The sequence below is a fragment of the Cervus canadensis genome, chromosome 20 (assembly GCF_019320065.1).
Source record: "Cervus canadensis isolate Bull #8, Minnesota chromosome 20, ASM1932006v1, whole genome shotgun sequence".
Classification (NCBI taxonomy): domain Eukaryota; kingdom Metazoa; phylum Chordata; class Mammalia; order Artiodactyla; family Cervidae; genus Cervus; species Cervus canadensis.
Window position 1 is genome coordinate 40,580,428 of NC_057405.1, and position 26,794 is coordinate 40,607,221.

The 26,794-nt window shown below is 38.1% G+C and overlaps 1 protein-coding gene across 2 annotated transcripts in view; it reads right to left on the minus strand.

Moving 5' to 3' along the window:
• Positions 1–5,254: 5,254 nt before the first annotated feature.
• Positions 5,255–26,794, minus strand: part of CLVS2 (clavesin 2) — a 73,944-nt gene continuing 52,404 nt past the window's right edge. For both annotated transcript variants that reach the window (XM_043439671.1, XM_043439672.1), the window contains exons 4-6: positions 20,962–21,072; positions 13,525–13,745; positions 5,255–6,355 (exon numbers count right to left, since the gene is read on the minus strand). In XM_043439671.1, the coding sequence (XP_043295606.1) occupies positions 6,268–6,355; positions 13,525–13,745; positions 20,962–21,072 (420 nt within the window). In that variant the 3' untranslated portion in view covers positions 5,255–6,267. The remainder of the gene's footprint in view (positions 6,356–13,524; positions 13,746–20,961; positions 21,073–26,794) is intronic.

The following is a 26,794-nucleotide window of genomic DNA, read 5'->3' on the forward strand; positions in this document are numbered from 1 at the left end:
TGGACTATAGCCCACCAGGCTCCTCTGTCCATGGAATTCTCCTGGCAAGAATACTGAACTGGCTTGCAATTTCCTCCTCCAGGGGATCTTTCTTACCCAGGTATTGAACCCGCGTCTCCTGCAGCTCCTACATTGCAGATGGATTCTTTAAGGCTGAGACCTTGGGGAAGCTAAAGGGGAATAAGAGCATATCTTATCTTCAGAGAAAAGTGATCACTCAGAGATAAGGGTTTTGGTGCTGCGGTTGTGTGAAAACAGACTACACATCACCGCCCCACCCATCATGTCTCTTTTCTTGATATTTAACTTCTGATATCAGAAACTCTTGACATTTTTAAATCATCTTCTGTATTTAGAATTAATTCTACAGTTTAATGGACTTTTAAGCGACAAGAAGTACAGACTGGATCTCTGGCTTTTTTAGTATTCTCTGGTTGCCTGGGTTTATTCCCGCTCAGAATGCTTCTCCAGTAGCTGCTAGAAAACTTGGGCTTCTCCTGACAGAGCAGGGGAAAGAGGTAACTCGAAGAGACATGATAACCTCAAAAGCAGTGCACAGGAAAATCATCTGCATCTGAGCTAAAATCATACATCGATTATAAAGGATTCCAGATGTCTCTGCCTCATTAGATGATTTTTCATCCACAGATAGGATAAACAAGGAAACTCACAGATGATACAACTGTGTATTTATTGAGTAGGCATTTTTTTCAAGTTAAACTGAAAATTTTATTTTACTTAATATTTTGAACCAGAATTATTTTTATAGGATTTATTTAAATCAGTTTTTATAATTAGTTTCTTGTTTAATCCAATAACTTTGCATAAAAATGCTATTTTACTTATCGATCATTCCCACTGCTCCATGAGACTTAAAAGTTAACTTTCTTCATTCAAGCTCTCCTTTGAAGGCTTGTCTAGAAGTTACGACATACTGAAAATGTAATTTTGATGAAATTGTGTTTTTCCCTTTAACCCCAAACATACAAGCATCAGAAAATTTCAGGTGTCCTAACCAAAATGGCTAACTACAATTTCTCTCAAAATGAAATTACTGTTTGCCATTTTTAGATGACATTTTAGAAATTGCCATTTCATAGATGCAATAGATCCACACTACAAAATTCAACATTTACCATATGCAAAATAAAGCCTTTTTTAAAAGCAGAAATGTATATTTATTCAAAATTATATCATTTATAATATTGTATTATAATAAACAACTCCCTCAAAAGGTCAAAGGTAGTTGAGCCAAATAGTAAAGAGTATGCTTAGTATTCATCTTATTTAATCCAGACAGTTTTGAAAACAAAAACTACTTAGGTTGCAAAGTTTCATTTATCTTTTACAGAAATATGAAAACTGAAAAACTGAATCAGAAACAAGACAAAGCTTTGAACCTTTGTTATATGTAAACCAATTATAAACCACTGCAAGTTTTTAATACGGTTTAGGATTTGTTCACTCAATTGTTTTGTTAACATTTATTTTGATTCTCATCTAGGTCCCTCTCATTCACCATACAAACTAATTTTGACAGAATAAATGCATCAGTATCATTAAGGACAAAAATATATGCATGAAACTTGAAACTAAGTCAAATACTGACCAAACACCGTCTAAACCTAACAATGTCCACTGTTTATTATAAAAGTGCATTTATTGTATTTAATACCTATACTTATTTGGTTTCTAAATATATTTTTTATTTCAACAATACCATTTGCACTCCTTTAAAAAAATAGTACAACTTGGGTGTTCCAGTCTGGTGAATTGCTATTTTATATTTTTTTCCTATGGTACAGGAGAATAAATTTCTACACAGCACAGAATAGATTCCACAGTATTATGTCCATGTGTGGGGCTAACCTATAGATATTTACAAAATAAAAACTTCAATTCATGAAAAAATTTATATCCCTTAAGTTGAGATATAATAATGTTTCAAGCCCAAGCCTTCCTTTGTATTGATTATTTTCTCCCTTTCAAATACTAATAGTGCTGGATATGTGTGTGTGTGCTGGGTCATGTCTGACTTTTTGTGACCTCATGGACTATACCCCACCAGGCTCCTCTGTCTGTGGAGTTTTCCAGGTAAGAATACTGGTAACACTGCTAACTAGTTCTAATAACATATTAGAAAGCAGTTTTCTCAACTAAAACAAAAATTGAAAAAAAAAAAAAAACAAATCCTTTTCTCTGCTAAAGATAATTACACATGCTACCCACCTAGCCAATCCTCTATGTTTGTTCTAATATATTTTAGATAATCTGCTGATTCTTACATGATCTAATAGCCTCATAAATTTAAAATGTATCACTGTTTCTTAGACCATATATCTATAATATCTATATAGCACATATAAAATGGAACATTTGCCTATTAGCTGACTGATGCAAAAAATATAAATACCAAATCTGAACATTCACACATTGTACCAGAGCTCTGCTTCATTTATTTTGTGTGTTGAAAGCCATTCTGAAATATCCTCATAACTGAAGGCAATGTTTCAAGTAATCATTAATAAATACATACCAAATAAGAAGCCAAAGAGATATTATTAACCAACCAAACCAGCTAGACACTTAAATAAAACAACAGAGGACCGTACAACTTTTCAGCAGGTTTTCTTGATAGAACTTCTCTAAAGGTATGTCCATATGTTTTTGGGTTATTTGCAGAAGAAAAGGAAGTCTGTTCCTAAAGACACACTGCCATGGCTCGAAGTTTCTTTTCGTGACAAGTTGTAAACATATTTCTTGATGTCTAAAACAACTCTGCATTTTCTGGATGCCTTAGAGGGCCTCTGTTTCCTCAGGAATATCACAGAAACTTCAAATGTTTAATTTAACAATGTGACCTAGTTAATATTAAAAAGAACCCAGCTGCTTGGCTTTCCCGCTTATGAGTGTATGAATTTCCAGTATTGTAAAGTAAACAAGGATTTTACATGAAAACACTTAAGGAATGTTCCTGCTCACACCTACACAAACCAATATTGAAATAAAAGTAATCATGCATGCTCATTTCAAAAACTTGCTTGCAAAACTCAATTTAATACTGTATTTTTGTCAATAATGTTTTCAAGTTACTATATTAAACTTACACAATAAAGACTTGATACTATACAAGAAAGCTCAAAGCAAGACCTCAAATATCCTTCTTCAAATGATATCTGTATTTCACCCTTATAATAGAGATGCATGTATTTACTTTTTGGAAGAGAGAACAAATAGAATCCATATTCTAGTATCACTGCTTTATTCCATTTTAAAAGAGGCACTTCATATTTCTTAGAGGATATTTTTATGATAATCTCTTCCTTTAAAAATATCAGTCAAAAATGTGTGCAAATACCACTGAAAACATAAGGAAGCTACTTATTTTTAACCAGCTTTGGAAGCAGCTGCCCCTGAAAAATTGGAGAAAAGAAATAATACCAGATGTAGAAGGTAGGGAAGGCTGAGTGAGGGGAGTAAATGAATTACTGGCCTATTCCAAATCAAATGCGATGATTCTTTGATGTCTACAAATTTTAAGTAACAAGATAATGGAAAAGGAAAAGCATAGTTGTCATAATAGAGAGGCAAATCATTAGGGTAAACAGTATAGTGTTTGTGTCTATATATGAGTGGGGAGGTGCTATCGCAAGTAAATTGAAAGAATATAAGGGTGCTTATTTATTAAGTTATGTAACAGTAGAAATAGCCACATAACACAAAAAAATCATATGAGGAAAAAGAAAACTCCTAAATGGTGTCAGTTAGCTGGTGCTGAGGGGAAAATTCATAAAGTTGATCAAATGTCCTATAAGCAGCTTTAAAAGATTACTGAAAGTTTTTTTCAGGCTGAAGATATCATAGGCAGACTGCACTAGATACAGCAATTGCAAACACAACATTGTTGTCATTTGTTCAGGCATTTAAAAATATTTCACACAACCCAGACAACTCTCAATTGCTCATTTTAAGGAGAGCAGTCGAGCAGCAATGCCAATGCAGGTTCCAAATGTTGGGGAGTGAGAGAGTGTACTTATAAGTGGGTAGGTATACATATAAAATATGCCTTCCAAGTTATTTTTACATTTGACACTAGCATATGACAGGGGAAAAAAGCCGGCTATGCTGGTAGACATCTGAAGCCGGCAGAAGTCTGAATTTGGCAATAAATGGTGCATATCAAAGAAACTCAAGAAAATGAAAAGTTGACTGGCCTTCTGAACTTAGTTTGTTTCTATTTTATTCCAATGCATCATACTGTCTAACACTTGCTTGAACAGTATATAGAGCCCAAGGCTAAAAAATGTATGACGTCAAGTAGGAAAAAAACATAAGACCTTTGATCAGGGTTCTTAGAAAGATTAGAGTTACTGTGGCTTTTTCTTCCAGTGCATTCTGATCTCTATACCTTTTACGGGTAGAGCAGAGTGCCTGACCATCATTATTCTTCTGCACTTGATTGGAGGTTGGCATTTTAAAGGTATCTTTCATTCATAGTATCTATGTGTATTTATGTATTTTTACAAATACTAGACAGTTCATTTGTGACACGGCAGAATAATGTACTGATATTAATTTTAAGATTCTGGGCTGCAGAATTATAACTGGACTTTTTAAAGCTTTTGGCTAAAAGGTATATAGAGGCTGCTACATGCCTTTATTTCTGTTGGTTTTCCATAAGTTCCTTGAGATATTTTTCTTTCAAGACAATATTTTAATGGTAAAGTCTCAGTCTCAAAAACTACCACTCTGAAAAGGTGGTAAGAATCTTGCTTTTTCACACTAGAATTTGAAATTTAAAGTTAAATTTTTAAGATGTGCTATCCTTGCAAAATTTTTGTGAAAAGAAAACTTTAACATAAGGATTCCAAATCTAGATTTAAACTATAACATAGACTCTCAGATGCCCTCAGAAGCTTTCATTATGTCTCCTAGATGCAATATGTTCTTAAAATCTTTTCTGAGAAGAAAATGTGTACTTCCAGGATCATTGGGATAATTAATCCGAATTTGAGAAAAACAGTATTATTCTCTGTCACCTGATACTGCCTATGCTATGTTGAGACTTGTTGTTTTATTTGAAGAAAAAATATATTTCACTGAAATGGCACAGATACAAGATTGCATTACAAATTAAATTGAATTCCCTTAAATAAATTCACAGAAAGTCTGTTTCACAATACCTCATTTTCATTAACTTTAGTGGAAGTGGTTTTCCAGAGTTAACATCTCAGACAATAATCTATAACATTTCTAAGATCATTGAGTATGCATGATCTATTTTATAAGCCTGTCACATCACAGATTTACCAAAGCTCAGTAAAAATATATATGTGTGTGTGTGAATATATATATTTTTTCAACCAGTCACAAGAATTAGAAATTAGCCCCTTATCAGTACTTGGCAACATTTATGTTCAAAATTAGCTGTCAAACACTACTCATGTATCGGTTCTCTTCCTCTTGGTCAAAGAGTTTTTCGGGATAAAGTTCTTAAAGTACATCAGACAGGCATATAATGGGATCTTAAGTAAAGGACACATTGTGAAGACAGCAGTTTACAAAGAATCCACTCTCTTTCAGAATTCCACATCTTATTTTGAGGAACATATTTTTTCACAAGACTTCAGGAACTAAACAATATAGAAGAGTTCAAGTGTTGAGTTTACCAGGTTATTTGCCATTTCTTGCCTCCCAAATTCAAGGCCAGTGATAGTCACTAGGGTACATTTTCTGTGAATTGAAAATCACTAGACAGGAAATACATTTATCATAATAATTTCCTAGAATCACTTAGCTCCCTGTGCCCATTAAACGTACATTTGAGTATGACAGAGTTTCAGAGGAAAACAATGAAACAATCACTATGATAGCTGAAATATGGCTTCATAGGAAACAGGGCTACATTTGATTAGCTTTGATTGTTTATGTGTCTTTTCTGTTCTTGTTATAGTTCATATCACTGGCATGGACTCAAAAGTCAATCTTCCAATTTAAGTTACTACTAAAATTTACAAACTTGACGTGAAGATTACATTGTATTTACAAAGAACTTGGCACTTACAGAATAAATTATTGACTTTTCTTTAAATCCAGACCAGGGCACCCATGGTTCAGGCAAATGGGAAAGCCTGATGCCTTAATATGTATTATGCTACATTAACATGAATAAATAAGTTTCCAGCTGGTAATTCATCCACAGCGCTGGCCCTGGTGCTGAAAACATGTACCTTCCGTTTCTAATCCATGGAGAGGGTAGAGAAGCTATCAGTCCAGAGACAGCAAAGGTTGCATGTTTTCTTCCTCATTTTTATCCATGCGTTTTAGCACTGTAGGATCCACGACTGATTGGGATCTGGAAATGATAAAGCCAATGTCAGCGCTTTACTGCCAAATAATCATATTCTCTTCTCTGTCTTTTCTCCTTTATTTCTTCTCTCTTGGATGTGGATTGACTTCTACAACAAGGGATTTATGAACTGAGAATGTGCACATTGACAGAGACACACTCACGGTGATTGTTTCAGAGGAAACAACCCCCTCTGGTCCCTGAATACAACAGTGCCCAGCGGAGGATTCTAAATACACAACAACTGGCTTAAGCTCTTATCTTTATAATCAAGAAGAGCCTTTTCTTTGAGACTGAGAACTTCTAGTACAGGACTGATGTATTCCAAGAGAACATCACCGAAAGGGGAAATTATTATGGTGAATTTACCATTATAAGAAATGAAGTAGAAATAATAGGAGCCTTGAATTCTGGCTTCAAGGGTTCTATGCAACAACTTCAACAGGAATGTGCATTTTTAACCATCTTTTTTAAAATACATAAGGAGCACAATAGGACAAAGTCAATATTTCATATGAGTTTTGTTAAATTTTCCACTAGAACATCTGAATAAAATCAATCTTATTCTTGAAAATCTATGATATGGTTTAAAACTTTAACATCCTCTCTTGTTTAGGCAGCAGTACTTTACTATTAGAGAAACAAATCATGTGAAAACCCTTACATATGCTTTTGATAGGAGGTGGGAATTACATCTCAATTCATCACCAGGAAACAACACGAAATTGAGAAGGAGGAAAGTCAATGAAACGTGCTACTGTGGTGGCAGGAAGCTGCCATCTTAATGGCTATGGCATTAAAGAAGCAGCCGTCCTTTTAAATTTCTCCTCTGTAATGAATTTTTCCCCTGCTGCTGCATTCCAGCCATTTGGCTATTGCTGGGACGATTTGCGTCTTAGTAGACCTCATTAACTTTCAAAAAGAAAGACTGTAAGTGAAAATACAACCACACATGCTAATGAAAAAGAACAGCAATGGAAGGAATTATCAAAGCAAAAATAATTACAAGATTAACTGATAAATCGACTCTTTCATTTCATTTCATAAATAAACTTAAATTCATTTCCAAAGAGAGAATGAAGAGGAAGGTGAGAACAGTTATACCAGGAGGTTTATTTTCTAAGTCATTTTCACTGTTTTATCTCAATAATAGGTATTAGATGCATAAATCAGAATGGAGCCTAGCCACAGTTGAATATGGTGTGTGTGTGTCTGTGTGTCTGTGCAGGAGAGAGAGAGAGAAAGAGGGACAGGAGCAATGATAATTTATCTTAGAAAACAGTACATGAACAAAATATACTTTAGCACATTGACAACTGCACAAAACTCTTAATAATTAGACCTGTAACATTATTTTTCTTAGACTCAACTGAAATAATTGTTTCCCCAAGGTGAATCCATGCTAAAATATGCAGAGGTTCATTTAATGTCCTGCACTAGAGTATTAACCGGACAACTAGTGTCCACTGGACTATAAGTTCCATAAGCAGGGACTTTATCTGTGTCTCTCCTTGCTACAGACACAATATGTGTCACAGAGCCTCTGACACAGGAGGATTTCAATGTCTTAATTCTTATCCAATAAATACTTTCCAAACTGAAAGAAGCTGGATGTCAGCATTCAAACTGGAGGGTGATGAAGATAAAGCAATTTATCCTGTGAAGAAAAAAATTCTTTACAGAAAAGTTATTGTAAAATCTCACAAAGTATACAAATGTTGAGGTACATCCTAATAGTATTAAGTACACACCAAAGCTCTCCAGACAGCATACAGTCTACACATTTAGCATTTGCTAAATATAATGTTCTATTAAAACACACATTGTACACACACACACATACACACGTATTATATATTGTTACTTTCCTTAACTACTTTGGTGGCTCAGACAGTAAAGTGTCTGCTTGCAATGTAGGAGACCTGGGTTCAAACCCTGGGTCGGGAGGATCCCCTGGAGAAGGAAATGGCAACCCACTCCAGTACTCTTGCCTGGAAAATCCCATGGACGGAGGAGCCTGATAGGCTACAGTCCATGAGGTCGCAAAGAGTCAGACACGACTGAGCGACTTCACTTTCTTTCTTTCTTTCTTTCATGGAAATTTTAATAAAATATTTTAAATTGCAGTGCACTATTCAACCTGGGATTAAGTTTCTAGTTTGTTTTTATCATGTACTACAGATGTTAGACTTGTCCGATTATGAATGCTGCTGGCTCCATATGCAGAGAAATTCCTCAATAAAATAAGACAGAAAGAAACAATTTCTGATTAAGATTTTTTTGGTATTTAATTGTCCCAAGTATACTGTTGTTTTAGTCTAGACTTTCTTTTTGCCCTCTTGTACAAAACAACAGGGTTATTTGAGCGTGATTGGTTATTGAATTGGTCTTTTTCAACTACAATAGAGGAAGCTGTCATTAACTCATAGGACATCTTAGTCTCCAGGCTCTGCTGTCTTTCAATGAATAACTTTTTCCCATGAAAACCTGTAGTTTAACTTTAATTATCCAGGTATCATTTATTCATTTATTATGCATTTACAATATTGTGCTATACCTTAGTGTTTGAAAGACTAGATTTTTGGACAGAAATGGATTCCAATTGCACTTTCTGTGATTTACTAGTTCCGTGACCAACTGGAGGCTATTTCAATGTCCTATGATTTTGTTCCCTTACTTGTGAAATGGGGAAAATACCATCTACATCATACAGATGTACTAAGGATCAAGTGCAATAATGCATAATCCCCAGCATTAATTCTGGCAAATAGTATATGGTAGCAGTTAAAGAAATGACTTACAGAATACTATTGCCTGTGTTCCAATATTAGCATTGTGGTTTTGTAGCTATGGAACATGTAGAAGTTACTTACCTTCTCTGTATCAGGGTTTCCTCATCAATAAGATGGATACAGCATCACCTTATTAGTTGTTTAGAAAAGCAAAGGAGTTGATATATACAAAACATTAGATAGGGTTTGACAGGGAGTAACAATAGATGTTGAATATTATTTAATCAAGTGGAAGCACTTATTACCCATAATCTAATGTGCTTTGTATTCTTTCACTTGATTATGCTATCTCTCCTCAAATTTACACAGAAAATAATCTCCTTCCTATCATGCTCAGTTGCACAGTCATGTCCAACTCTTTGAGACCCCATGGACTGCAGCCCGCCAGGCTCCTCTGTCCATGGGATTTTACAGGTGAGAATACTGAAGTGGGTTGCCATTTCTTCTTCCTATACAAGAAGCTGAATTCACCCGAAGGAATCGCTATCTATAACCCATTTGTGAAGGAATGATTTTTCCCCCTCTCAATCTAAAAATGATATAAAACTAGAAAAGAAAATGAAGGAAAGGTGAAATCTAGAAACAGTTTTCTCCCATCCTTGATGGGGAACTGCTATTCCCTTCCAGAGAGAAGATAAAAATCATGTGAAACAACTCTCTTGATCTCATTCTTCAGGAGTTTTCAAATAGAACCATATAAGCTTCACAGGATGCAAAACCTATACCAAACAAAGGGTGTCTGAAATTCCAATCTGCCCATGTCTGAAAATCCAATCAGCAAGAAACTCAGGGTTGGGGAAGTCATCATGCTATGAGCCAAGTCTGCAGGGGACAAAATGGCCTAATTAAGTGGAAAAGAGAAGCAGGATCCAAAAAGACTTCAAAAGGTGGATCGCCCAAACCAAATCTAACAAGATGATGTCAATCAATTAAAATAATGTGCTTAGAAGAAAGAGGTAAGTATAGAAATAGAGAATTATGAGGACAAAGCTCTAGAAGTAAGGAGACTAGTTTTAAGGAGCTCAATATGAGTCAGCAATGCACCCTGGCTGCCTGAACGACCACGACAGTGAGAACAATAAACAAAGGAAGCCAATGAGGTCTATGCTGCAACGCCAGGGCTTCTGGAATCTCAACGGAAGCAGTGATAGCATCAGATGTCACCTCTGCCTTTCCAAACACTGCACTTAAAAGGGGCCACTGACAGACAGCAGAGAACTCCTTCATTCCTCTGACTGGTACTTCGTGAGCATCCTTTGTGCAGCACACTCTACTCCAGGCACTGTAGATTCAGGAGAGAACAGGACAGACAAAGCCACTGAAGTCTCCCTGAAGCTTACAAAGCAGGATGAAAGCGATAAATAATTAAGGCAAGTCAATTGTTTCACAGGCTAATAATGAGCTATAAAGAAAATAAAGGAGATGATTGATTGGAAGTGGCTAGAATGCAGAGTAGAGCTTATTAAGACCTGGTGACTAACCAAAAGACCTTCTGGAGGAGGTGATCTTTGATTGGGGCCAGCCATTGGAAGATAGAGGAAAAGGGCATTCCAAGCAGAGGCTGAAGAAGAATAAAGAAAAATGCTGTGTCTGAAAGGTGGAGAGAAAAGGGAGATAAACTTGGAGGAAAGAGGTAGGCAGAGGCAGATTATGCAGCATATTGTAAATCACAATATGAAATTGATTGCATGCATTGTATAATTAATAGTCACTTAAAAATTCAAAGCAGAGAAGTGAAATGATCCGATTTACATTTTAAAAATACTATTTTGATTGCCACATGGATAATAAATGGAGAAGGATGAGGGTAGAGGCAAAGACAGCAGGCAAGAGATTTTGGAGGAAATGCAGGTGATGAGGATACAGCTAAGGCTGCAGAGGGTATGGAGAGAAGTGTACTCAGAGGAAGGGACCGCACTAGTTAACAAGTCACAGAAGGAGGGGCTGAAGGAAATAAGCATTGCTAGCTGGCAAGGGGAAAAACCTGAGGCCACCTACGAGAGCTGTCTCTGAATCCTCCGAGAGCTCAGTTCTGGAGTGAGGGCACCCTGTGTCATGCTGTTACAGAAGAGCAGAAAAGAGTTATATTCACAGCGTGCAAGACTCTGTACTTCATAGACTGGAATCCTGTTCCTTTACATATAGACTATGCGACTTGGGGGATACAAATATCTGTTTAATAGGGCTGCTATAAAACCTAAACGAATTTTACCCAAAAAAAGTACCTCATAAGGGCTAAACTCAGGGATTCCCTGGTAGCTCAGCTGGTAAAGAATCTGCCTGCAATGCAGGAGATCCTGGTTCAGTTTCTGCTTTGGGAAGTTCCCCTGGAGAAGGGATAGGCTACCCACTCCAGTATTCTTGGGCTTCCTGGTGGCTCAGATGGTAAAGAATTCACCTGTGATGCAGGAGACCTGGGCTCGATCCCGGGATTGGGACGATTCCCCTGGAGGAGGGCATGACAACCTACTCCCGTATTCTTGCCTGGAGAATTCCCATGAACAGAGGAGCCTGGAGGGCTAGAGTCCACGGGGTCGCAAAGAGTCGGACATGACTGAGCAGCTAAGCACAGTACACAAGCGCCTAACTCATGAGAAGTTGGTAATAAATGATAGGTTGTAATAATTATCATTATTAGGATTTTTATTTTTATCAGAAGGAACCTATTCTTAGGCAATGGCTTTTAACCACTTTTTTTCTTAGAAAACTTTGAGAATGTGATGAAATATGCCTTCTCTCCAGAAAAAAATGCACCATATACACAAACACACACACATATATGTGTGTATATGTTAGCCACTCAGTAGTGTCTGACTATTTGTGACCCCATCGACTGTAGCCCACCAGGCTCCTCCGTCCATGGAATTCTCCAGGCAAGAATACTGGAGTGGGTTGCCATGCCCTTCTCCAGGTGTCCTGCACTGTAGACAGAATCTCTACCCTCCTAGCCACTGGGGAAATATACACACACACACACACACACACACACATATATATGTATACATACATATATACACACACAGTTTTTAATACAACTTTTAGCACTTAACAGACTCCTTTGAGAGCCCATTAATGAACCCTTTTAGCAGAGCATAAAACTCAAATTAGGAAGAACTGTTTTAAAGGGAAATGAGTTGAGAAGCCCGAACTTCATTTAAACCTAATCTTGTCAATTAATGGAGAAATTAAAGCTGGAGATGTCACTGACCTTCCCATTTTGTCCAAGTTGTTGTGGAGCAATCTGGGAGAGAAAGGCATCACACACACACACACACACACACACACACACACACACACACACCCCAGCAACAGCAACAAATAAAAGAGGTCAGTCTAAAACAACAGGGTTGTCCCTGCATGAGTCGGTGGTAACTGAAAGACCACAAGATTGTCATCAGAGGAGGATGTAAGACAATGTTGGGGATGACATGTAAGATGCTCTTGGGTCCTCCCTGAACTAGGTGAAGAAAAATTGTAGGAACTGTGGTTCCTGTATTTCCAGGATGGGAAATCAACCAAGAAATAATACTTGTTGCCATTATCCAAATGAAGCCTGGGCTGGTACAGCCTGGGGTAGCATGAGAATTAGAAGTCTTCTGGTTTGCTACAGAACGCAAACACAGAGTCAGTTCTGCATTTGCATCTGTCTAGCAACCCCCCTGCCCTCAATCACCAGTAGACTATGGCAGGACATATGTTTTATACATACTGAATCCAAAACATTTAGGAAAGCTTCTATTACAGAGCATGTGTTGAATAAATACACATTGATTGAGAGAAAACAGGCCTAATAACACCATAAGAGTCAAAGCAGAAAATTAGATATTCTCAACATTGAATTCTGTAAAGATTAAAGCCGTAGGGAAACAGAAGGTTTTGCCCCAGGAATGGCTAGATAGAAATGTTTAAACAGAAACCTGGCACAGATACTGAAAAAGGAACAGAAGCTTTGAATGATAATGTTTGAAGTGTGTGTGTATGCGTGTGCTTGCTATGGATCCCTTTCTTCAAATGAAATCTTACACAGAAGTCCAAAAAAATTGTTTAGACAGTCTCACCACAGTGGAGAGGGGCACTGTCCCCACACCACCCCACTTGCCCTGAGAGACTCAACCAGAACCTTAAAGTACAGCTTGAAAAGCCACTGGATTGGGTGACTTCTAAGGGGCCAGCTAGACTCTCTGTGAATCTGGAGCAGAACTCTGAGTTGAGGTTACCTCGAATGACTTTATCTTTGACTCAAAACTCCTAGACATCCAAACACAGGAGCATGAAAGGCTTTAAAATCCCACCAAGTATCTACTTTAGAAAAATATAAAATCTGGAGTTGTATCAGGCGCCCCCACCCTGGCCCAGCCCACTTCCCAGGTACCCCCGGCTCACCTCTTCATGGACTTGGGGGAGAGTTCCTTCTCTACCTCCTTGACAGGCATGCTATAGGAGTCCACATTGTATTCACTGTCATCATCATACTCGTGGTCCAGCAGTGTTCTTGCCCAGGTTCCCATGTCATAAGGGGGAAGCATTCCTCCAAACTCAGAGGGCAGAATCTCAGGATGAATTAGTTGGTGTAGACTGTTCAGGTTGTTACCATGCAAAAATATCTACAAACACAAGAAGAAGGTGCGGAAAACACACAGAGGAGAATAAATATCATGTAGATGCCAGGGAGTGGGGTAGGGTAGGAGGAGGGATTGAGGATAGAAGGACCCAAAACAAGAGTTTTCCATGTCTGTTAACATATTTAAGCCTCTCTTCTACTCTGTGAAACAGGCAGGCTGGTAACATAATCTTAATATTTCATATAAAAATCCTGAGGCTCAGGGACTGTAAGAAGCTTCTAGAAGGTCAGATCATTTTTAAAGAACTGGAACTGGAAATTTCGCTTCCTGCTTCATAGCCGAGAACATGAGCAGAATCTAATGTGCCTACTTCGATCTGTACATCATCCTGGTGTTAGTTGTGCAAAGCTGATGATGAGCATAATGAATGCTATTAAAACAGACTTTTCTCATGAGGAACTCATCAACTGCTGAGCCCATTCAAGTTACTGAACCCCAAAGCTGTCACCAGTATGGCTTTGTCGTTATGATCAATAAAAATAAGAATACTGTAACCACTAAATTACTGCTTTATAATGCAAAGTATGTGATGTAAATAAAAGTAGATTAGTATCATCACAATGAAAGGTTGACTGAAGAGTCACATCCCAAAGGAGTTATGTACTGTAATGTTGCCAGCATCTTCTCTGCTACAAATTTCCATGCTTCTCATTCAAATCATAAATGGAATGAGTTGAAACTGTAAAGCTGTGTGTATATGTTAACCATTGTTATTACTGGCTACACAGAGCTTTTAGTTAAATTGGAGGATCACTTAAGCTACATAGTCAAGATGTGTTTCTCCCTAAATAGCTACCCCTTTTCTCTTCTTTTATATCAATCTCAAAACTGCAGATCAGCCTTCTCTAATAAAGTACTACTGTCATCTTATATAGATTTATATATTTATTTAAAGATTATAGCTTATAAGTGGCTTAGAAATAATCTCATATTTCAGGTTCAACATGAATGAGCTAAGACATTCATCTTGATTTCCATACTTTTAGAATCCACTTAAGTAAATATTTTGGAAAACAAAGACTATGTGTGCATGTTCTTAGTCGGTCAGTCATGTCCAACTCTGTAGCCCACCAGGCTCCTCTGTCCATGGGGATTCTCCAGGCAAGAATACTGGAGTGGGTTGCCATGTCCTCCTCCAGGGGATCTTCCCAACCCAGGGATTGAACTCAGGTCTCCCACACTGCAGGCAGATTCTTTATCATCTGAGCCACCAGGGAAGCCCAAAGAAAGCCAAAGAAAGACTGAAGTGAAGTGAAGTCACTCAGTCATGTCCGACTCTTTGCAACCCCATGGACTGTAGCCCACCAGGCTCCTCAGTCCATGGGATTTTCCAGGCAAGAGTACTGGAGTGGGTTGCCGTTTCCTTCTCCAGGGGATCTTCCCGACCCAGGGATTGAACGCGGGTCTCCCGCATTGCAGGTAGAAGCTTTACTGTCTGACCTACCAGGGAAGCCTTAGTCTATATCAAATAAAATGAGAAGAATGGGAGTCACCAATCAACAAGTAATACTAATAAATTATGGAAGAGTATAAAAGCACGTGAGAGCAGGTACTGGCCAAAACGATCACAGCAAGTGGCTGGTGGAATACATAATATTACAGAGGTGGAAGATACTTTCTGACCCAAGTTAAATCAGGTTATTTGCAAATTTTCCACCTTCCTGCTCCTATTTACAGAGCACAACAGCCTAGGAAAACACACACACCCCTATAATTTTCCTGGGAAGATGAAATTCTAGTGCCTGAAATCCCTACTTTATTAGGTATACAACCTTTCTTTCATCAGACATGTTGCTTCACATCAGAAACTTTCTCTTTCAAGTCATGCAAGAGTTATGGTGATAAATCCATAGAACAGTAAATGTAATTCACACTACTTCTCTTTTTGCCAACACTCTGCTACCTCCTCCCTCAACATCGCTCTCAGCTTTGGCCTTGTTTCCTCTTTCCCAGAAAAAAAACAGGGCAACCAGATGAGATCCACCCACTAGCATCTGTGTCCATATGCTTTGCCTTTGCTCCCAGCACAATGGAAGAATCCACTCTACAAAGGCCAACCCCTCCACCTGTGCACTAGAATTCATCCTCTCTTCCACTCAGTTTTATTTCCCAAGCAATGATCTCTTGTCTCTCTCACATCATCAGATTTCTTCTTTGTTCTGCATGTTTTCCATCAAAGAACAAACATAGCAACTCTACTCTTGCCTCCCCCTCCCCAAACAGATACATTAAACCTATCTTGACCCTACTTCTATTTCCAGTTATTATCCTATTTTCTCCTTCCTCTTACTGCAAAACTCAGCAAAGGAATTATCTATATTCATTGCCCAAGTACATTTGTCCCATTTTTCCTGAATCCAATCCAAATAGGTTTGCCTCCCACCACTACAACGGAAATAGCTCTTGTCAAGATCCTTCTCACTGCTAAATTCAGTGTCGAATAATTCTCTATCCTTATTTTTCTTAAACTCTCAGTAGCACTGGGTAGAGTAGATGATTCTCCTCAATGAAAATTTTCTCCCAGAATCTCTTGGTTTCCTATTATCTGATAGATGCCTTCTGTAGTCCCTTTTGCTGGTTGTTCCACTTCTGCAATATCTTAACATCAGAGAGCTTCAGGCTTCAGTTCTTGGATTTATTATCTTCCCTAAATGCACTCAGGTAATTTGGAAATCAACCCCAAATATTCATTGGAAGGACTGATGCTGAAGCTGAAACTCCAATCCTTTGGCCACCTGATTCGAAGAGCCCACTCATTGGAAAAGACCCTGATACTGGGAAAGACTGAGGGCAGGAGGAGAAGAGGGTAACAGAGGATGAGATGGTCGGATGGCATCACCAACTCAATGGACATCAATTTGAGCAAACTCTGGGAAACTGAAGGACAGGGAAGGCTCACGTGTTGCCGATCATGGGGTCACAAAGAATCAGACATGACTTAGTGACTGAACAAATACAAGGTTTAAATATCGTCCATACACTGAAAATGTGTACCCTGAATCCAGACCTCTCTTTTGAACTTCATATTACTACTTTTACTCTCTGTGTCACACCTCCACTTAAATGATCAATGGGCACCTCAAACATGTCGTGTCCAAAACGGAACTTATAACTTTCTCCCCTAAATCTGATTCTCCCTATTTTCAAGGTCAGCTAACGGTACAAATATGCTTCTAGTTACTCAGGCCAAAACCTCTGACTCACCTTTTACTTCTCTCATTGAGTTGTCAGTAAATTCTTCTGGTGCTACCTCCAAAATCTATCCTGCACTCAAACATCTGAACAACCCCACTGCTACAACCCTAACTCAATTCCTATCATCCTTTCCACTGTATTACTGCACCAGCCTCCTAGCTGCTCTCCCTACTTCCACTCGCCACCAGGACTCTACTCTCAACACAGAAGCCAGAAGGACTGTGTCAAAACATCAGTCAGATCATATTAGTCTGCTCACAATCCCCCATCAGCTTCTCCTTTCTCTTAGAGTAAATCCTTTCAAATCCTCTCTGAACACTTTCAGTGAACACATCTCCTGCGACTCATCTGCTGGAGCATCCACGCACACATTTGTCTCATCTTATTGAAGTTTTACTACATTCTCCCCCTTATATATTTTTCTTCCTCCATTTCACTCAAGAAGTCTGGTCCATAGGGGCTCTTTTGCCTCAGATTACCTTACAATGATACTTAGGCTGAATTTTTTAATTAAAATTTTTTAAAGCTTAATATTTTATTTTCCTAAGCTGTGCCATTAAAGAGATTATGGTAGGAGACCATAATTATAGGAAGAGGAGGGTAAAATATTTTTAAGAATTAGCAAGGAGTAGAAGAGAAAGTCCATGATACTGAGGAAGAAGTAGAAGCTGTGACAACTAGTAGGAAAATCAGTTTCCTGTCAGCTCTTGGGGTCTGGCAGGACCACGTCCATGGACCAGCTAAAAAGTTCACTGGGATAGTGGATTGAAACCTAGTCATTGGATTCTAACATCAATAAAGATGTTTGGGTCCAAAAAGAGACCTTAATTCAAGGAACTAATATTAGTTTGAACAGTGAACACGTCAAAAGTGGCCATGATGGATTGTAAGTTTGGCTATACACGAAATGTTCCAGACATTGGTGAAATTTTGAGAAGGGATCTCTGTAACACTTAAGGTTGACATTCCCATCAGCCCAGCATGTTGGAAACTCAAAGTCTGCTTTAATTTAAGAAACTGAAGAACTAAATGTCCATTTGTAAAAGATGATTCACAACTTTTCTTTAGGTTTTCTTTTACCAGCTTTTCAGAACATAGCATCTGCATTATAAGGTGCTTGAGTAATACTGTAAGGCTGAATCACTTGGGATTCCAGGAAGGAAATATAACAATAGCATTGTATTTTGCATTGATTATATAAGCAGAAATTAAGGGTGTTTTAATTTATAATTATTTTCTCATACAAAAATTCCCAAATCATGTAGTTTTAATTAAAATGGTAAAATTCAAATACCTCACTTCCATCTAGAATAGTGCCAGCAATGTCTTCTTCTAGACATTGTCAAACTCATCAAATTCCACCAAATAACTCCCAAACCTAGAGCTTTCCTTGTTTTATAGATTTGACACTCTCCAGTCTTTTCAACAGAGCAGAATCATGTCAAAATAATGTCACAACAAGTCAACCCTGAACTCAGTCTTTTAAATGCTACTCATTTCACTCTGACTGAAAGCCCAGATCTGATGGCAGTGTACAAGGCCCTCCAAGAGCTGGCACACCATGTTCCCACCCATCCAACGCCCTACTATCCTCTCTAATAGCTCATTTGGCTCCAACTTTTCTGGCCTCCTTGCGTGTGTGCTAACTCACTTCAGTTGTGTCCAACTCTTTGGACCCTATGGGCTATAGCCCACCAGGCTCCTCTGTCCATGGGATTCTCCTGGCAAGAATACTGGAGTGGGTTGCCATGACCTCCTCCAGGGGATCTTCCTGACCCAGGGATTGAACTCACCTGTCTTATGTCTCCTACATCGGTAGGCAGGTTCTTTACCACTAGTGCCCTCTGGGAAGGCCTCCTTGCTATTTGTCAAATATTCCAGGCTTGTTTCTACCCAAGAACCACTGCCTCTGCCATTCCTGAACCTGGAACAGTCTTCCCAGTAAATCTGTATTTTCAGTTCTACTATCTCCTAGCTGAGATTTAGAGCAAATGGTTTCACTTTCCATGCCTCATTTTCCCATCTATAAAAGGAGAAAAATAATAATGCTTACCCTAAAGCCTTGTTGGAAGGACTAAATGAGTTAACATATTGAAAACACTTAGAACAGCATGTGGTGTAGAGTGATTGCTACATTAGCGTTCACTGGTCTAATTTGTACTAAAAACCCCAGCAGGTACTTTGAATTACCTGATCATCCCTTCACAAAAGATTGCTTGAAAGTGTTATTTCTGAGGCATGTCAATCCATTGTTTTGAACTATAAATTGTAAATCAACTTGATTTACAAATATTCATTGGAAGGACTGATGCTGAAGCTGAAACTCCAATATTCTGGCTACCTGATACGAAGAGCTGATTCATTGGAAAAGACTCTGATGCTGGGAAAGATTGAGAGCAGGAGGAGAAGGGGGCAATAGAAGATGAGATGTTTGGATGGCATCATTGACTCAATGGACAGGAGTTTGAGCAAACTCAGGGAGATACTGAAGGACAGGGAAGCCTGGCATGCTGCAGTCCATGGGGTCACAAAGAGTCAGATATGACTTATCGACTGAACAACAACAAATTAACTTGAATCTTGATGACTGATCAATCTTGATTGATAGAAATAATTCCTGATATAAATTATCATTGTCTACAGAATTCTTCCTCCTAAATTACTAAAACATATTCAACAAATTCATAAGCAGAATACTCTCTGTTCACAAATGTTTGAAACCAACACACACCTAACAATGACTTCACTTTCACATTTACAGTAAGGCTTTATGGCACTAACCTACCCGAAGTGCCTTCTCATTCACTGAGAAACATGGGAAATTATCTTCTGCATGGATTTAGAAGTAACTATATTTTACTGTGGAACTAATCATTTGAAAATTGGTCACAGCACAGTGGTAAAAATATCTCTAAATGCGAAGCTATTTAGATTCAAATGTTAACTCTACAACTTTACAGCTGTGTAAATGAGTAAGCAAGTTATTTATCCATCCTAAAACTTACTTTCCTCAGCTTTGAAATAGAAAATGATGCTACTAATCATACTTTTCAGAGATGTTTGCAGGATAAGATGAAATAATGTATATTAAATGCACTTCAAAATCATCATAATGATTAATGTGTTTGGTATTGTAGTTTGGGGGCTTCCCAGGTGGCATACTGGTAAAGAGTCCCCCTGCCAAGGCAGGAGACACAAGAGATGCAGGTTCCATCCCTGGGTCAGGAAGATCCCCTGGAGGAGGAAATGGAAACCTGCTTCGTATTCTTGTCCAAAAAGTTCCATGGACAGAGGAGCCTACAGTGGACTACAGTCCATGGAGTCATAAAGAGTTGGACACAGCTGAGTGATTGAGCACATGTACTGTGTTAAATGAGTTACATAAATTTTTATATTCTCAGGAAAATGATTATTTTGGAACATCCTTTGAATATCCTAGTTGTTGGATAAAACTAAATCTTGGAATTCAAGTTATCTGTAATTTAAAGAAATATTAAAATTTCTACACATGAACATTCTGTCTGTAATGTATGATTGCTCATGACAATCACTACAAAATTATATTAAATATCACAAAATTCACCATATATAATGCAATACATATTGTGAAATAACTAACACCCATTTATCAACATATTAAAAACTTTTGTCTAAATGTTGCTTGAAACTAAGTGTACCAATAGCAATACAGTAACATGGCATAATTTGTTTTTTTACTTTTAAACTGAGGCTTTAATATATGATGAATGTGCTAAAATGTTCTCCCCATTTGTGGAAAAGCAAGAGAGTTAGTTTTTAAATATTTCTTTCACAGATACACTGTTCAGAATTAATCACAAGGTTTTAAATTTTGTAAAATATCTTTTATGTTAAATATATATTCAGTATAGAAGCACACTTTTGCTGTAGCAAACATTATACACACAGTATGCATGAGAACTTATTGAATGGGGAGCAGAAAGGAAACAAACAAACAAACAAAAACAAAGAAGCAAATAAATACCCTTTTCCGAGTCTTCTCCTTCAGGAAAGGCCGGATCACGGTGTACAGGGCATGGATGTACCATGGTTGGTTAACAAAATGAATTCCTCCAAATCGTGCTGGGAAACTATCCTAGAGTAACACAGAGGGGGATAAAATCAAAACACACTTTAAAACATTGAGAAGGTGAAGGGAAGGTTAAGGAAACAAATTTGTTATTTCACACACTTAAATGAGATTATCTGTATAGCAAAGGAGAAAAAGAAAAAAGAACCTTACTGCAATTAACACTGTAAATTTCATATGGAAACTGAAGGAATATGTAACAAAACGCATCTTTCTTAAGAACTGGTTGTTGATAGGAATTTCAGTGTTTCTAAGAGTGCCACATTTCAAGCTTGCAAATTCCTGACAGTCATTATAAACCAAGAAATATAAATAAAAGACCTGAGAAATTTGTTGCACAATGAATCTATGTTAGATATGTGTGTATTAAATTATATTTAAATTAAAATGTTTTATTAATTTTCAATGTAGACATCTATAATGTAAGGACTGTCACATATCAAACTCATTTTATTCTCTTTATTATCAGCTTTACTCTGAACACTCTCCTTATTCCAGCTACCAAAAAAAGGAAATGTGCTTAAGCAAAATAAAAACCTGGAAGTGTAATGTAAGAAAATTTGCACACGCATTTTGTCAGGTTAAATGGAACTCGCATAATCCATTCTCATCTCACAGGAGGAAAACAGGGCTATCACAAAGCCATCTTCTCTTTCAATAAGAACTCTCCCGTGCAAGATTTGCATCTGAAGTGATGCAGAGGTGTTTTCTTCCTACCTGTGACTAAATAAGTGCATCTCAAGTCCACCCCCAAATCTGAATAGAATCCTTAAATCAAACAGATTACGACATTTGACAGTCCTAAGATTCTGCATAAATGCACCTGATGGTTCAAAATTCCATGCTGAGCTGACTACAAAAGTCTCCTTTTAAAAATCCATCCACTAGAAGTCTCTCTTGAGTGGCATCATAATAATTAACATATTTCTGGATACTACATAGAGCATAAATAGGAACAAAAGAAAAGAAACTGAAATAATTGTAAATCTATTTTCTTAATTTAAATTTTTTCTTGAATAAGATTCAAAAGATTTGAAAACACTATTTTGTTTTTAGGGAACACATGAGCATTAAAGACTTGGTTGGCTCAGACAGTAATCAGCCTGCAACGCAGGAGACTTGGGTTCAATCCCCAGGTAGGAAAGATCCCCTGGAGAAGGGAATGGCTGGTGACTCCAGTATTCTTGCCTGGAGAATTCCAAGGACAGAAGTGCCTAGCAGGCTACAGTCCATGGGGTTGCAAAAAGTCAGAAATGACTGAACGACTAACGCTTTCACTTTATGAGCATAAGAAATTAATTAGTGATTTTGTACATTGGCTTTTGAGTCAACAACCATTTTTTTGGCAAAGAAATTTCTATCTCTGAGAATAATACACTATGAAAACACCACGGTATTTCTAATAATAAATTGGTAAAATGTGTCTTAGTCTATGTCAGTGTCTTACTTCTTTTATAAATTTGCGGTTTTCATTCATCAAAAGATTATTACAAAACAGAAACGAGTCAAGTAGAAAAGAAGACATAGTTGTTTTTAAATCATGACATTTTTAAACATAAAAAGAAGATAAATAATGTATATACATTAAAAAGAATACTAAAATGTGCCCTCCATTCAGCTTAAGAAATAGAATGTGCTGGTAACCTTGAAGTTTACTGTATTTTCATATTCTTTCACTTACCCACATTTTCAAATTTCATATTTTATTTCAAATATAAGCATTTCTTTTGCTTACATTTTATATTATAAATATTATGAATATAAAATATATTTATTATTTTATATTTTGCATATTTTATTTATTTTTATATTTTATTATTTTGCTATGTGTGTTAGTTGCTCAGTCATGTCCGAATCTTTGAGAGACCATGAATTGTAGTTCACCAAGCTCCTCTCTCAAGCAAGAATACTACATATACAAATATACCTGGCTTTCCCCGGTGGCTCAGCAGTAAAAACCTGCCTGCAATGCAGGAGCCACAGGAGATGCGAGTTAGATCCTTGGGTTGGGAAGATTCCCTGGAAGAGGGCATGGTAACTCACTCTAATATTCTTACCTAGAGAATCCCATGGACAGAGGAGCCTGGTGGGCTACTGTCCAGAGGGTCACAAAGAGTCGGACTCAACTGAAGTGACTTAGCAGGCGCCATGTAAACTTTATACAAATGTCACAGTGAATGTCATCACATAATGGTGTTATTGAGGTTTGTGGGATTTGAAATATAAACATTTTGTACATAGCTACAGTTCACCGTCACTATCGTATAGCCCACCATTGCATAGTTGCTCTTCAGTCGCTTAGTCGTGTCCAACTCTTTGTGACCCCATGGACTGCAGCATGCCAGGCTTTCCTGGCCTTCTCTATCTGCCAGAATTTGATCAAATTCATGTCCATCAAGTTAGTGACACTATATAACCATCTCATCCTCTGCAGCCTCCTTCTCGTCTTGACCTCAGTCTTTCTGAGCATCAAGGTCTTTTCCAATGAGTCGGCTCTTCACATCGGTGGCCAAAGTATTGGAGCTTCAGCTTCAGCATTAGTCCTTCCAGTGAGTATTCAAGGTTGATTTCTTTTAAGATTGACTGGTTTGATCTCCTTGCTGTCTAAGTGACTCTCAGGAGTCTTCTCCAGCACCAGATTTTGAAAGCATCAATTCCTCGGCACTCAGCCTTCTTTATGGTCCAACTCTCACATCCATACATAAATACTGGAAAAACCATAGCTTTGACTTGATGGACCTTTGTTGGCAAAGTGATGTCTCTGCTTTTTATTATGCTGTCTAGGTTGGTCATAGCTTTTCTTCCAAGGAGCAAGTGTCTTTTAATTTTGTGGCTACGGTCAACATCTGCAGTGATTTTGGAGCCCAAGAATATAAAATCAAACACTGTTTCCACTTTTTCCCTATCTATTTGCCATGAAGTGATAGGACTGGATGCCATGATCTTAGTTTTTTGAATGTTGAGTTTTAAGCCAGGTTTTTCACTCTCCCCTTTCACCTTCATCAAGAAGCTCTTTAGTTCCTCTTCTGTTAGAAGAGGTGAGATTAAATTGTACCAATTTATACTCTTCCTTCCACCAGTAATGCAGGAAAGTTCTGGCTATTCCTCATACACTTGGTATTGTCAATTTTCCTAATGCCAATCTAATGAGTATAAAATAGGTTCTCTTGACACTTTAATTTGCTAGTTGCTTGGCCTTTGCTCATTATAATTCCATCATTAATAACATTGTTTGATAGCATAACCATTTTACTCAGAGGTATTCTGCTTCTGAGTCCTTGAGGGCCTGTCTCTGCTGACCTTGTTCATGATATCTTGTTTACAGTGAGTTTATATTTGGCTACTATTAATCACTGGGAATCCTGAAAGAGCTATCTTGAGGATGCTTCTCTCCAGGCAAGATCTATATTAGCTCCTACCAGGTTCCATCAACCTAGTTTGGCTTTAATTTAATTTCTCATCTCATGGTTTCTCTGCCTGTAGAAGGTATGTATATGCAAATGTCAGACACGTGAGACAATTATTACTTCAGAGTATCAGGGAAGACTATTATCATCATCATTATCAATATTGATATTATTATTACTACTATTATTTTCATACCTGAATATGGAAGAGGCGGACTTCCCTGGTGGCTCAGCAGTGAGAAATCTGTCTGCAATGCAGGAGAAGCAGGAGACGGGGGTTCGATCCCTGGGTTGGGAAGATCCCCTGGAGAAGAACACGGCAACCCACTCCAGTATTCTTGCTAGAAAATCCCATGGACCGAGGAGCTTGGCAAGCTATTGTCCATGGGGTTGCAAAGAGTCAGACCCAACTGAAGCAACTGAGCAAGCACGCATGGGAGGGGCAGACAGGTTTCCTTGAAGGTTTACTGACCAGCTGGGATTTTCCCAGCACAACCTTCCCCTAAGGATGCAGCACTTGGAGGAATGCAGGTTCTCATCAGTCACCAACTTGCCCTCAGTGTGTGCAAGCCTCATGCCTGCTCCTGCCAATCCCATAGCCCCAGCAACCATTACTCTCCCAAATTCTAGATTCTTGTGTGTGTGTGTGCTCAGCTGCATCCAACTCTTTGCAGCCCCATGGATTGCAGCCCACCAGGTTCCTCTGCCCATGGAATTTTCCAGGCAAGAATACTGGAGTGGGTTGCCATGCCCTCTTCCAGGAGATCTTTCCAACCCAGGGACTGAACCCTCATCTCTTGTCTCCTGCATTGGCAGGTAGATTCTTTACCACTAGTGCCACCTAGGTTCTTACAGTCAACATTTAACCTGCAGAACCATTCAAACTTCACTTAAATTCTTTTTTCTTTCAAGTAGACTCTGTGTGCTAGTCTCTGCTGGGACTTGTCTTATGTTCACTAGAGTTCAGCAGATCATCTAGACATATTTTCACTGTGATTTATTCAAGACTTTGGTGTTTCATGGCAGGGCGTTCTTGAAGAATTTTTAACCTACAGCACTACCTAAAGCAGAACTACTTGGTACGCTTTTAAAATATACTCCTGAGTGAGCATTTTGATCTCTAGAACAAAACTGAATGAGCAACAGTTATCGATTTATTGAACCAAAAGTCTTAGCTCAGAGATTTTTCAACTTTGAGAATCATTTGAAGGTCATGCTTCTTTTGTTGTGAAAAAGGAATATGCACACATAAGCACATATCTTACAAATGATGCCATTAGACACATCTTTAAACACAGAATAACTTGGTCACAGTTAAGATGGTGTAAAAGAGAAAGAAGCACTGCCTTTGAAATCAAGCAGACTTGGGTTAAAATTCTAACTTAACCGCCGGTGTCCCCTCAGGTATCCAAGCCCACAACAAGGACATAATACTTGATTCCTTCCTTTCCTCACTGTGACACCGCTCATTTCCTCTCTCCTTCTCTCCTGCTTGTGGCGTTACCATTATACGTATGATACACCTTTTGTAGTTGCCCTGCAGTCCTTGGAAATTCTGTTCTGCTTTTTTTCCTTTGTTCTCTTTGCATTTCGGGTTTTGAGGTTTCCATTGATATATCCTCAAGCTCAGAGATTCTTCCTTAGCTGTGTCCAGTCTACTAAAAAGTCTGTCAAAGGCATTCCTCATTTTTGTCACTGTGTTTTTGATCTCTAGCATTTCTTTCTTGCTTCTTTTTTAGAATTTTCACCTCTCAACTTACACTGCCCACCTGTTTTAACCTGCTTTCCAGTTTATCTATTAAAGCCCTTAGCATATTCCTCATAGTTGTTTAAATCCCCAGTCTAATAATTCCAGCATCCCTGTCATGTATCATTCTGATGATTATTCTGTCTCTTCAAATTGTGTTTTCTACCTTTTTTCAGCTATGCATTATAATTTTTTCATAATAGCCAGGGATGACCTACCAGGTAAAAGGAACTATTGTAAAAAGCCTTCAGTAACATAATGGTAAGTTGTGGGGCAGGGTAAAGCGTTCTGTAGTCCAGTGGACTGGCTCTTGTGCTTTTAATGATCCTGCCTTTTGACTGTGCACTCACAAGTGTTTGGTTTTTGTTTTTTAACTTTTTTCTCCCCACTTAGGTAGAACAACATGGCTAAAGTGCCCAGAGTTGGATATTTCTCTTCTCCCACGTTGAAGACTAAAATTGGGAATTTTCTTTCCTTAGGTCAATTGTGGTAGTTTAGTCGCTAAGTCGTGTCCGACTCTCGTGACCCCGTGGACAGTAGCCTGCCAGGCTCCTCTGTCCATGGGATTCTCCAG